At 41.4% G+C, this 14,297-nt stretch overlaps 1 protein-coding gene across 2 annotated transcripts in view; it reads left to right on the forward strand.

Moving 5' to 3' along the window:
- Positions 1-13,321, forward strand: part of LOC139265301 (UAP56-interacting factor-like) — a 40,307-nt gene extending 26,986 nt beyond the window's left edge. For both annotated transcript variants that reach the window (XM_070882267.1, XM_070882268.1), the window contains exons 7-10: positions 6,104-6,139; positions 6,627-6,698; positions 7,039-7,165; positions 12,164-13,321. In XM_070882267.1, coding sequence (XP_070738368.1) covers positions 6,104-6,139; positions 6,627-6,698; positions 7,039-7,165; positions 12,164-12,259 — 331 coding nt within the window. In that variant the 3' untranslated portion in view covers positions 12,260-13,321. The remainder of the gene's footprint in view (positions 1-6,103; positions 6,140-6,626; positions 6,699-7,038; positions 7,166-12,163) is intronic.
- The last annotated feature ends 976 nt before the right edge of the window (positions 13,322-14,297 follow it).

Here is a 14,297-nt window from a genome sequence, read left to right on the forward strand (position 1 = left end):
CACAGGAGTATTATGAGGTTAAAAATTTGACACCGAGCTGCATAAGTAGAAATTAGCACAAGTAACCAAAAGATTGGTCAAAGAGGTATGTTTTAGCTATTAACGAATATGATATAATTGGCATTACGGAGACATGACTCCAGGGTGACCAAGGCTGGGAACTCAACATCCAGGGGTATTCAACATTCAGGAAGGAGAGACAGAAAGGAAAAGGAGGTGGGTAGTGTTGCTGGTTAAAGAGGAAATTAACGCAATAGTAAGGAAGGACATTAGCTTGGATGATGTGGAATCTGTATGGGTGGAGCTGCAGAATACCAAAGGGCAGAAAATGCTAGTGGAAGTTGTGTACAAACCACCAAACAGTAGTAGTGAAGTTGGGGACAGCATCAAACAAAAAATTAGGGATGCGTGCAATAAAGGTACAGCAGTTATCATGGGCGACTTTAATCTACACATAGATTGGGCTAATCAAGCTGGTAGCAATACGGTGAAGGTAGAGGAGGATTTCCTGGAGTGTAATGGGATTTTTCTAGACCAATATGTCGAGGAATCAACTAGAGGGCTGGCCATCCTAGACTGGGTGGTGTGTAATGAGAAAGGACTAATTAACAATCTTGTTCTGCGAGGCCCCTTGGGGAAGAGTAACCATAATATGGTAGAATTCTTTATTAAGATGGAGAGTGACACAGTTAATTCAGAGACTCGGGTCCTGAACTTAAGGAAAGGTAACTTCGATGGTATCGGACGTGAATTGGCTAGAATAGACTGGCGAATGATACTTAAAGGGTTGACGGTGGATAGGCAATGGCAAACATTTAAAGACATGGATGAACTTCAACAATTGTACATCCTTGTCTGGAGTAAAAATAAAACGGGGAAGGTGGTTCAACCGTGGCTAACAAGGGGAAATTAGGGATAGTGTTAAATCCAAGGAAGAGGCATATAAATTGGCCAGAAAAAGCAGCAGACCTGAGGACTGGGAGAAATTTAGAATTCAGCAGAGGACTAAGGGTTTAATTAGGAGGGGGAAAATAGAGTATGAGAGGAAGCTTGCTGGGAACATAAAAACTGACTGCAAAAGCTTCTATAGATATGTGAAGAGAAAAAGATTAGTGAAGACAAACATAGGTCCCTTGCAGTCAGAATCAGATAAATTTATAATGGGGAACAAAGAAATGGCAGACCAATTGAACAAATACTTTGGTTCTGTCTTCACGAAGGAAGACACAAATAATCTTCCGGAAATACTAGGGGACCGAGGGTCCAGCGAGGAGGAGGAACCGAAGGAAATCCTTATAAAGTGGGAAATTGTGTTAGGGAAATTGATGGGATTGAAGGCCGATAAATCCCCGGGGCCTGATAGTCTGCATCCCAGAGTACTTAAGGAAATGGCCCTAGAAATAGTGGATGCATTGGTGATCATTCTTCAACAGTCTATCGACTCTGGATCAGTTCCTATGGACTGGAGGGTAGCTAATGTAACACACCACTTTCTTAAAAAGGAAGGATAGAGAAAACGGGGAATTATAGACCGGTTAGCCTGACATCAGTAGTGGGGAAAATGTTACAATCAATTACTAATGATTTAATAGCAGCGCATTTGGAAAGCAGCGACAGGATCGGTCCAAGTCAGCATGAATTTATGAAAGGGAAATCATGCTTGACAAATCTTCTAGAATTTTTTCAGGATGTAACTAGTAGAGTGGACAAGGGAGAACCGGTGGATGTGGTGTATTTGGACTTTCAAAAGGCTTTTGACAAGGTCCCACACAAGAGATTGGTGTGCAAAATTAAAGCACATGGTAATGGGGGTAACGTACTGACATGGATAGAGAACTTGGCAGTCAGGAAGCAGAGAGTCGAGATAAATGGGTTCTTTTCAGAATGGCAGGCAGTGACTAATGGGGTGCCGCAGGGCTCAGTGCTGTGGCCCCAGCTCTTTACAATATACATCAATGATTTAGATGAAGGAATTGAGTGTAATATCTCCACGTTTGCAGATGACACTAAACTGGGTGGTGGTGTGAGCTGTGAGGAGAATGCTAAGAGGCTGCAGGGTGACTTGGACAAGTTAGGTGAGTGGGTAAATGCATGGCAGATGCAGTAAAATGTGGATAAATGTGAGGTTATCCACTTTGGTGGCAAAAACATGAAGGCAAAATATTATCTGAATGGCGGCAGATTAGGAAAAGGGGAGGTGCTACGAGACCCGAGTGTCATGGTACATCAGTCATTGAAAGTTGACATGCAGGTACAGCAGGCGGTGAAGAAGGCAAATGGCATGTTGGCCTTCAGAGATAGGGGATTTGAGTATAGGAGCAGGGAGGTCTTACTGCAGTTATACAGGGCCTTGGTGAAGCCTCACCTGGAATACTGTGTTCAGTTTTGGTCTCCCAATCTGAGGAAGGATGTTCTTGCTATTGAGGGAGTGCAGCGAAGGTTCACCAGACTGATTCCCAGGATGGCAGGACTGACATATGAGGAGAGACTGGATTGACTGGGCCTGTATTCACACGAGTTTAGAAGAATGAGAGGGGATCTCATAGAAAAATATACAATTCTGACGGGACTGGACAGGTTAGATGCAGGAAGAATATTCCCGATGTTGGGGAAGTCCACAACCAGGGGTAAGGGGTAAGCCATTTAGGACTGAGATGAGGAGAAACTTCTTCACTGAGAGTTGTTAAACTGTGGAATTCTCTACCGCAGAGAGTTGATGCCATATCGTTAGATATATTCAAGAGGGAGTTAGATATGGCCCTTCCGGCTAAAGGGTCAAGAGCTATGGAGAGAAAGCAGGAAAGTGGTACTGAGATGAATGATCAGCCATGATCTTATTGAATGGTGGTGCAGGCTCGAATGGCCTACTCCACATATCTTCTATGTTTTAAGGGGCATTTTGGAGGAAAGGCGGAGAGGTTTGAACATAAGAACATAAGAAATAGGAGCAGGAGTAGGCCATTTGGCCCCTCGAGCCTGCTCCGCCATTCAATAAGATCATGGCTGATCTGACCATGGACTCAGCTTCACTTCCCTGCCCGCTCTCCAAAGCCCTTTTTACTCCCTTATCGCTCAAAAATCCGTCTATCTCCACCTTAAATATATTCAATGACCCAGCCTCCACAGCTCTCTGGGGCAGGGAATTCCACAGATTTACAACCCTGAGAGAAGAAATTCCTCCTTATCTCAGTTTTAAATGGGTGGCCCTATATTTTGAAACTATGTCTCCTAATTTTAGTTTCCCCTCGAGCCCCCTCAGTATCTTACATGTTTCAATAAGATCACCTCTCATTTTTCTGAACTCCAATGGGTATAGGCCCAACTTACTCAACCTATCCTCATAAGTCAATCCCCTCATCTCCGGAATCAACCCAGTGAACCTTCTCTGAACAGTCTCCAATGCAAGTATATCCTTCCTTAAATACGGAGATCAAAACCGTATGCAGTACTCCAGGTGTGGCCTCACCAATACCCTATACAGTTGTAGCAGGACTTCTCTGCTTTTATATTCTATCCCCCTCGTAATAAAGGCCAACATTCCATTTGCCTTCCTGATTACTTGCTGTACCTGCATACTAACTTTTTGTGTTTCATGCACAAGGATCCCCAGGTCTCTCTGTAATGCAGCACTTTGCAATTTTTCTCCATTTAAATTATAATTTGCTTTTCTATTATTTCTGCCAAAGTGGATAACCTCACATTTTCCCACATTATACTCCATCTGTCAAATTTTTGCCCACTCACTTAGCCTGTCTATATCCCTTTGCAGATTTTTTGTGTCCTCCTCACAATTTGCTTTCCCACCCATCTTTGTATCATCAGCAAACTTGGCTACATTACACTCGGTCCCTTCATCCAAGTCATTAATATAGATTGTAAATAGTTGAGGCCCCAACACCGATGCCTGCGGCACCCCACTAGTCTCTGTTTGCCAACTGGAAAATGACCCATTTATCCCGATTCTCTCTTTTTTGTTACTTAGCCAATCCTGTATCCATGCTAACCCCCCTACCTCGTGAGCTTTTATCTTGTGCAGTAACCTCTTATGTGGCACCTTATCGAATGCCTTCTGGAAATCCAAATACACCACATCCACTGCTTCCCCTTTATCCACCCCGCTCGTTTCATCCTCAAAGAACTCCAGCAAATTTGTCAAACATGATTTCCCTTTCATAAAACCATGCTGTCTCTGTTTGATTGAATCATGCTTTTCCAAATGTCCCGCTACTGCTTCCTTAATAATGTACTTCAGCATTTTCCCAACAACAGATGTTAGGCTAACTGGTCTATAGTTTCCTGCTTTTTGTCTGCCTCCTTTTTTAAATAAGGGCATTACATTTGCGGTATTCCAATCTGCTGAGACCTTCCCAGAATCCAGGGAGTTTTGGTCGATTACAACCAATGCATCCACTATCTCTGCAGCCACTTAGGCCCTAGGATGTAAGCCATCAGGTTCAGGGGACTTGTCCTCCTTTAGTCTCATTATTTTACTGAGTACTACTTCATTAGTGATGGTATTAAGTTCCTCCCTCCCTATAGCCCCATGATTATCCACTATTGGGATGTTTTTAGTCTCTTCTACCGTGAAGACCGATACAAAATATTTGTTCAGCGTCTCTGCCATTTCCCTGTTCTCCATTATTAATTCTCCAGTCTCATCCTCCAGGGGACCAACATTTACTTTAGCCACTCTTTTCCTTTTTATGTTCCTGTAGAAACTCTTACTATCTGTTTTTATATTTCGTGCTAGTTTACTTTCATAATCTATCTTCCCTCTTTTAATCATTTTTAGTCGCTCTCTGCTGGCTTTTAAAAATTTCCTAATCGTCTGGCCTCCCACGAGTCCTGGCCACATTGTACGCCTTTGTTTTCAATCTGATACACTCCCTTATTTCCTTAGTTAGCCACGGATGGTTATCCCTTCTCTTAGTCTTTCCTTCTCATTGGGATATATTTTTGTTACGAGTTATGAAATATCTCCTTAAATGTCTGCCACTGCTCATCAACCGTCTCATACTTTTAGTCTATTTTTCCAGTCTACTTTAGCCAACTCTGCACTCATACCTTTGTAGTCCCCTTTATTTAAGCTTAGGACACTGGTTTGAGAACCAGTTTTCTCTCCCTCCAAATGAATTTGAAATTCAACCATATTGTGGTCACTCAATCCTAGAGGATCTTTTACTACAAGAGCATTCATTAATCCTGCCTCATTACACCGTACTAGATCTAGCTCCCTGGTTGGTTCTGCAACGTACTGTTCAAGGAAACTATCCCGAATACACTCTATGAACTCCTCCTCAAGGCTACCCTTTGGGCAGGGAGTTCCAGAGCTTGGGGCCTAGGCAACAGAAGGCACGACCATCAAAAGTTGAGCGATTATAATCGGATGTTCAAGAGGGCAGAATTAGAGGAGCACAAACATCTTGCGGGGTGTGGGTGGGGTGGCCGGGGGGGTGTGGGAGATTTGAGATCGGGAGGGGCGAGGCCATGGAGGGATTTGAAAATAAGGATGAGAATTTTGGAATCAAGGCGTTGCTTAACCGGAAGCCAATGTAGGTTAGCGAGCACAGGGGTGATGGGTGAGCAGGACTTGGCTGCCCATGTCCTAACTCGCACCGAGTTTTGGATCACCTCTAGTTTACGTAGGGGAGAATGTGGGAGAACAGCCAGGAGTGTGTTGTAATAGTCAAGTCTCGAGGTAACAAAGGCATGGATGAGGGTTCAGCAGCGAATGAGCTGAGGCAGGAGCGGAGACGGGCAATGTTACGGAGGTGAAAATAGGTGGTCTTTATGGTCAAAAGCTCCTATCAAGGTCAAATGACACCAAGGTTGCGAACAATCTGGTTCAGCCTCAGACAGAAGTTGGGGAATGGGATGGAGTCGGTGGCTTGGGAACGGAGTTTGTATTTCAAATGCATAACAATAAAATAGTTTTAAATTTGCATGCATTATGGCTCGAGTGCTTGATCTCTAAGCCAGAAATTGCTGAATGATTCAGGGAACCTGAAATGATTGAGATTCCGTGTTTACCCTTTACAATGTTATGTTGCTAAGCGTGATATTTGAGGGTAGAGAATCTGATTTTTTTAATTTTATTTTTCAGGTGGTTAGCCAATTCTAGTGCTACTTCACTTGACCAGTAAGTCATTAAACTGTGAAGATTGGTGAACACTACACCTGTATGTGCTAAGTGAATTAATTACTGATGGGTGGGCAAGGGAATTAGTTATTGGAGGATGTATGAAACTGTACAAATTGGTACTTCTAATTGAGTCTTGTCTACACAAGTGCAGTTTGGAGTGTAATGTAGCTAACCTAAGTACAAAGAAGGAGTTGCCATATTTGAGCATGGCCTAATTCATGATCTTTTCACATACTAATAGATCTATTTGGAGTAGATTCTTCAAATTATGGTGGGGGATTTAATGTTTTACAATTCATGAATGCAATATTTCTTTGACTCATTCGTGGACAGAAGTGTCCGATACTTCCGTATGACACCATGCAAAATATTTTTTGGAATTTAAGGAAATGGAATATATAATTCCTTTATGATTTGCATCTGTTTGTTAGTCACTACTTTATAACACTATCTACTAATGTTTAATCTCTTTCTCTTCTTTCAGAGCTCGCATTCCCAGTACCAGCGGAGGAATTTTGACTGTGTCCATTCAGAACCCATCTGCCAAAAACACAGAGTATGTGTCTTTCTTTTGATCATTATTACTTTTATGTGCTTCTTGATCATATTATCTTGTTTACCCGTCAAGTTAGCTCTGTTCAAGTTGTGTCCTGGAGTTCAGTAGTTTGACCTATTTTCTGTAACATGCGATAAAATGTGTATTCGCTTTTCAACCACACCACCCCACCCCCCTACTAATTTTCACATGCTGTGGTACCTCTCTCTTCCTTTGACTTGTGCCTTTCTGAAGACCATGTGATATTTTTCTACATTAAAGGCGCTTGTATAAATGCAAGTTTTGTATGAAAGGAAGAGAACTTATTTTGTTCTATTAAATCATTAATTTTTTTCCATAGTTCTCAACAGTTCAGGATCAGACATCCGCCTTTGATTCCATTTGCAGTAAAAAAGGAGACGGATGAAAAGAGAGAGCCGCCAAAAGGAGTGCCTCTGGAGTTTGATATCAACAGCGTTGGAAGACAGGTAACAGTTTTAACAAATTGTTTAGATCAGCTTTCCTTTCGTGAAGGGCTGCAGTTCCAACCAGTTTCTTGATGGAGGACACCACACTGCATCATGGCGGTTGCTATTCCCTAAATATCGAACACTTGATTTGTCACACTTGTAGACATTTGTCAGAAGTGGCCAGGCATTTCCATGCAAGATGGAATGAAAAACTCTACATGACTTAATATTCCATTGAAATTAGTTATTTGACTTACCCTATACATTTGCTGGTAGCCTCCTTTCTCTCGCTGCACTGATTTCAAGTTAATGATTGTTATGAATTCAGGTACAGTGATGTTAGTCGCTTCCTTAAGCAGTTTGAGTGTCTGTTTTGTCGGAATAGCCTGCCACACCCCGGATCATGCATCATACAAGCTGATTTAGGACAGCAGTACTAATTATCTCATCCACCACCACCGCCCCCCACACACACCCATAACCTGAATATTCTTGTCTTGCACATGCGTACTTCAATAGCTCTGAAGACGGACTAAGTAAACTCTTGGGAGGATGAGGCGAGATATGAATTGCTGAGCTACTTTATTTTGCAGTAAGGTGAACATACAGAACAACCATTCTGATCAGACTCTCTATTCAATCTGTACAGCTTATCTTTGCTTGGTAATACAAAATAAACACATCCCGCTAACCTACATCAGTGAGCCATCTTTCTTGACTTAAACAAGATGGTTTCCAACTTGTTTGCCCGAGCAAATTCCCTCACCGCTTTCCCTTTAGCAATCTATCTTGCAACCTTTGTTTCCAGATGCTTTTCTCCCTATGTTGAGACAGTCAACAGAACATAGTCAGGCAAGCACGAATAGATACTGGGGTACATATATAAAGCTGCAAGTCTGCTGAGGGCCACAGATTAAGGTGAGGTGGGTTGCAAATGGCTCTAATCCATGCTTTAAATACTATTGATCTAGCTCAGTGATACTCAGTACAATCTGCAAAACATTTGAGGGCCCCCTTCCTTTCCCTTGGGGTCTCCAGTAGATTACCTTGTCCTGTGCCTTTTCTTTTTCTCCTTTGTTATCTGTTGCCAAACTAGGATTTAGTTCTGTTCCCTCTGCTTTTCTTGCTCTGCAGCAAAAGAATGCAAGGGGGTGCTCTTTGGAGACAGGGTTATCTCTGCTTTCTACTAGTCTGTGAAGGGTTCTGAGAAAATACAGCTTTTGTCCCTTTAAACTTCCTTAACATTGTCAGCATTGTCATGCATGTTGTCAGTATTTCCTGGATCACCTGCTTTTTAATCCCATCTATCATAGATCAATCCACTTAATTTGCCATTTTTCATATTAAACATAGCGTGGTTGCCCCAGATTCATTCTATATCACATCAGTTCCTCACAGCAGTTCCAGTCTCTACTCCCCTGAGCACACTTCTAATTAGTCTAGAAGTGCTCTTTCACAATGTTTCTGGGAGCCTGTTTGGTGGCTTAATAATAGGTCTGCTGTGTGTAAGTGGTACTGTTCTAATATTCAGGCCCATCTAGCAGTGGAGGACAGCTCCCACACCTTAGGCCCAGAAGCTCAAACATAATCAAACATTGAAGGCTTCCCCGCCTTCATTTTTGGGTGGTAATCTGGAAGACAGACTAGTTAAATTTTCTTGTTCCTTATACTGCAACCGAGACCTACTCACTTGAGTTTATAATATAAATGGGTGCTTTCTACATCTCTCATATTCAGGAATGTCTAATTGCCATAAGCATCTCTATGAGCCATTCCATAGAGTGTACAAACTCGTGCATATGTGTCTTTTATGCCCAGGGATGTGTAATTGACCAAAGATCACCCTGATGAGCCACTCCTTAAATGTGGGAAAGTATCTTTGCTACCAGAGAGCTCCAATTGCCATAGTGAGGCTGGCTGGCTGACATCGGATTGTTCCTCAAAGATCTCCAGTTGTACAGTTGTACCTCTCCAGTCCGGCACCCTTGGGACTTGACCGGTGCCGGACCAAAGAATTTTCCAGACCACTGGAGGTCACGCTGACTCTAGCGTTGTCAGCAGTACTCTAGACTTACCGGGTACTGCTGACAACGATCCGGCCGCATTCTACGCAGGTGCTGCCTACTGCTTAGCATTTCTCAGGCCCAGCTTTGGCCCCTCAGTCAGCCGCCACGCTCCTCGCTCCCTCTCCGCGCCGACCCAACCAAGGAGGCAACAGGGAGAAGAGGCGCAGCCAGCCCCAGGACACAGCGCGGGTCGCGACCCCCTGCCAGGGATGTTGTCGGACCAAAGAGTCCCAGACTGGAGAGGTTCAACCTGTAGCAAGGAGACTCTCTAATTTTGACTGGTGCCTCCCAATTCTGCCTGCTAACACATAGGACTTTGAACTCGATCTCCAGGCATATTTCAGAATAACAGTCCTGGGGTTCTGATGCCCAAACGGTTCTTTTAATCTTCTATCTTTCTACTGACTTGATGATTCTTATTTACTGTGAACAATTTCAAGTGACTGGCTTCCTTTACACTCAGCACAGCAACTGCCAAAAACTTTACGTTGTAAATATTCAAACAAAGTTGAAGAGCAGAGTATAACCTCTTAATCATCGACATAAAATAGGACGTGCTTCGTTAATTATAAGTCTGTAATTCTTTAAACTCCTTTTACTCTTTTTCTTGATGTGAATTTAATACCCTATATATGTAAACTGCTGCAATCAAATCACTATAAAATGAATTGTACAAAGATCAGGATACAGTTGAAGTCAAAGATATGGTTTGCCTAATCAAGCGCATATGAATTCTGCAAACAAATATCAGGTTATATGGATCTAGTCTACTTCAATATTCAATATAGGACAAAATTTGAATGTTGTTGAGACACAAAGTTCCTTGATGTTGCCCCAGTTACTAGTTTCACAGATGTTCAATATAATGGGCCGAAAATTGCGGTCAGAGGCTTCCTTCGTACGAACGCCTCTGAGCCGAAAAAAATCTACGAAATTACTTGTTGGTCCCGGAGGAACGTCTGAGGCCTTCATTCGCTGCGCAGCATACGGGGAACAGTCTTCCACGAATGCACGCATTTGCTGGAATCACGTGAGCCTGAACCACCAACTATATTATTCTCATTGATAAAAATGGGAACTCCATTTTTATGAGCTCCCATTACTATCAATGAGAATAACCCCCATAACAAGAAATACAGCACAATAAATTAATAAAACACCATGTTTAAAATTAATTGAAATTAAATGTTTTAGAAAAAAATATATTGGGGGAAATGTTTTTTAATGTGTTTTAATAAAGTTAAATATAAACTTGCCTGAATGGACAGGGTTTTTAATATAAAAATAAATGATTTAAATTTAATTTATCTATGTTTTAAAAGTGTTTCGCTGGTAAAAGTAAGCTATACGCCTGCTTTTACCAGGCGTAAAAGTTTGAAGGAGATTCACTGGACCCGAGTTGGGCAAATAGCCCAATCTCTGCTGCACAGGTGTCCTTCTCCCGGGGATGCGTAGAATCTGTCTGAAGAACTTTTGACAGGTCGGAAAAGCCTGTTCTCAGCACATGCGCATCGCGCCCTAAGAACCAGCTTTTGCGAGGTCTCGCCAGGTGTGTGCGCACTTCGTACAGACCCGGCAAGACCGCAATTTTTGGCCCATTGCTTATCACTGACATTGCTACCTGAAGTGACAGCACCACAGGTACAATGTATAACTAGTAAAACAGATTCCAGAATTCAACTTTTGGAAATGCAGATCCATTGACATTTTTGTTTACATAATTTATTCTTTCACGTACTGGATCTCCGTTTGCAATCTCTGTTCTCCACTAAACTCCGTTTTAAACTTATCATCTCCTTGTTGTGGTTCAATTATTTGGTTTTTTCCTTCCACTTTTGTTCTGTTTCAATTCTATATTTATATTTATTTATTTTTAATTCCTTTTTATCCAGTGACTTCTTGCTCTGGGTGCTATCAGTTAGATAAATTATTTGGTGTTGAGGGAGTCCGTGCTTGCCACACGTCCACCCAATTGTACCAAAGAAAATGTGTTTGTTTAAATTATATTTAATCTGTAAGACACCCACTCCAGAGCTATTTAATTGGAAAGTGTCAAGCGTCTGATTTTCATTTAGTTTGAATCCCAAAACAGATGAAGTCACTGGGTTTCATTACTGTTCAATATTTATTCAGTTACATGATTAGTTATTAGTCAACCTTGGCTGCATTCATTAACCACAACTTACATTTCATATAAAATTTTTATCCACTTAACCACTTCCAAAAGGTCACCATCATGGGTAAACATAGAGCATCCTTCCTTTAGTGGGGGTATTCCCTTTTCAATCTCAGTATACAATAAAGGCAATGTTTATCTTTTTACACGTTCCTACATTTGATTCTCTAAAGCAACTGGTCACATATTCCCATGGTTCACAACAAGATCCAGTGTTAATAATTAATTTAGGTAGTTCCCTCAATGTCTTAGTTGATAACTGCATCGCCAGGGCTGGAATGAAGCGATGTAGTTTGCCCACCTAACATGTTGCTAAAATTTCAAAAAGAGTTTATTTGGTGAAGCACTTTGAGATGTTTGTCATGAAAGGGTATAAATGTTTAAAAAGGCACACTAGGAAAGTCTCCAATTTAATTATAGGCTGTACTGAATTGACTGACTTCTGCTGAGGGCTACTATGGTTGGCCTCAGTCTCCCTGGGTAGGAAACAGTAGTCGGCTGTCAAGGGAGGACAGGATTAGGGTTTCTGTGAATTCCACTTTCTAGGCCTCCTCATGAAAAATAGCAATGGGGTGAGGTATCGAGGGCTGCTTGTGACTTGGAACATAGTCCAGCATGGACCTGTTTCATCAGGAGGAGAGAGGGGATTACAAAACTTCAGATTTATAATCTTTTTACCCTATATTTGTGGAAGTTTGTGTTTGGGAAGATAGTTATGCAGACAAAATGCCTTGACATATGTCACAGAAAATATATATTTTTTTCTTCCTGTAGACTGGCATTACCTTAAATGAACGATTTGCAATTCTGAAGGAGCGGAGAACAGCAGAGGCACCAAGCAAAGGAGGCCGCTTTGTGACTGTGGGATAGATGAGCTGAATTTGATATGACAAAATTGTTGGAAGCTTGTTCACAGGCACTCTGGAGTGATTTGCTGTCATAAACTGACTCTACACGTATAAACGGATCTGCTTGACTGTACTTTAAGGATCATTGTACAGTAACCATTCAGAGGAACTGCTGACATTCCGATTATGTTTAAAAGTTTTGTTTTTGTCTGGGGAACAGTAGTTGGAGCTGATATTGAACAAACTGTTTTAATTGTCTCATTACAAAGACTGAACTTTTGTTAATTTCAAGAAACAGTTCATTAGGTAGAGAGAATGTATAAATCCAGCATAGATGTTTGACCTAAAATTCAGTATTTTTGAAGACTTGTTGAAGTTTCAATCTAAAAACTTTTTTAAATTAAAGTATACCAGTTTTGCAGTTTTGTAAGAAGGATTATGTCTATTGAAAAGTCTTGTCTCGTCAAAAACTCTGCAGGTATTTTTTCTTAATTGGTGATGACGGGTGTTTTTAATCCTTTCCAGCCAAAGTCACCATAAAACACCGGAACAATTGTCAAAGGTGTCTGCATAAAATCTCCAGACTTGAAATGCAGCTTTGTAGTAATACAAGACTGTAGTAGTTATTTTCTTAATATTGGCAATGATGTGACATTGTGCATTGTATAGTCTAAGAAATTGAGATGCAACATTTGAAAATCATTCATGGGAAGGCATTACATTTCCTTGAAGGTGTCTACACACTAATTGAGCACTATTTTGAGGTATTTTGTATTAAATCTCAATAGCAAAGGATGAAAACCTTTTAATGAAGCTCTCCTATTGAGATGTTTAACTTTAGGTTTCTATTATTGAGAACAGTGTTTAAAAGGTTTCATTTGATTCCCACATAAAACAGTAGGTAATGCCTTGGGACATTTGATCAGAACATGTTCATTTTGAAAATGGATATGCTGTGATTACATGACCCGGTCATTACTTTAAGAATTTAAAATCCTCTGCCATATGCTTTATTACATGAGTGGCATGAGTGTAATTTTTCATATATAACTTGTACTGTTTTACATTAAAAATAGGTATGAAATCTAGTTGTGTTGCTACATGTGAAAACCTTTACAAAAATGGACTCCCAAGTCCATGTATGAAAATTCTGGAGGTGGGGGTACATTGTCTAGATTTAAATAATTTTAGCATAGCTATGGGCTCCACCATGGATCCCAAGCAGACTATTTCTCGCTCCCTACCACCCCCCCACCCCCCTTCCCCACGCCCTCCCCCCAGTGAGGTACCAACAAATCTCCCCACGCCCTCCCCCCAGTGAGGTACCAACAAATCTCCCCCCAGTGAGGTACCAACAAATCTCCTAAGAAGAGAGGCAAAAAAAAAAGAACATTTAGGAAAAAACTGGGAAATTTCTCTTTGACCTCTGACGGCGATCAAACGAGCTCCAGGAGACCATAGTGTCTGGGTGATGCAATGCCCAATGACAAAGCCACCTATATGTAGAGATTTGCCGCTCAAACAATCGAGCAGTTCCTTCTTGGATGCTTGGAAGTAAATCCGTATACTGCATGTGCTGGCAACTTATTCCAGAGGTTGACGACCATGTGAAAAGTAGAGTACCTATTAGTATTTAACCTAGTTCTGTGCTTTTGTAACTTATACTGACGTCCCAAGTCCTGATTATCTCATTATATTTTAAAGATCTGAATCATATCTCATCTAAATCTATGCTTTGCCAAAGTAAAAAGTCTTAATGCTTTCAGCCTATCTAGTTAACTGAGGGTCCTTAAACTATTTAACAATCTGAACCTTTTCCAAGGCCTTTGTATTCCCCCCACCACGTGAGGGTACCAAAACTAGACACACTGTTCTAGATGTGGCCTGCCCAGGGCCTTGTGCAGAGAAAGGTATTATAGAGCAAAAAGAATGAAGGTTAAATTACTTAATTCACTGTTGCCAACTCCTTCCATCACTTTGCTGATGATCAGGAGTAGGCTGGTTTGGATTTGTCCTGCTTTGTGTGGACAGGACATACCTGGGCAATTCTCCACATTGTT

This window comes from Pristiophorus japonicus, chromosome 6 (genome assembly GCF_044704955.1).
Source record: "Pristiophorus japonicus isolate sPriJap1 chromosome 6, sPriJap1.hap1, whole genome shotgun sequence".
Taxonomy (NCBI): Eukaryota; Metazoa; Chordata; class Chondrichthyes; family Pristiophoridae; genus Pristiophorus; species Pristiophorus japonicus.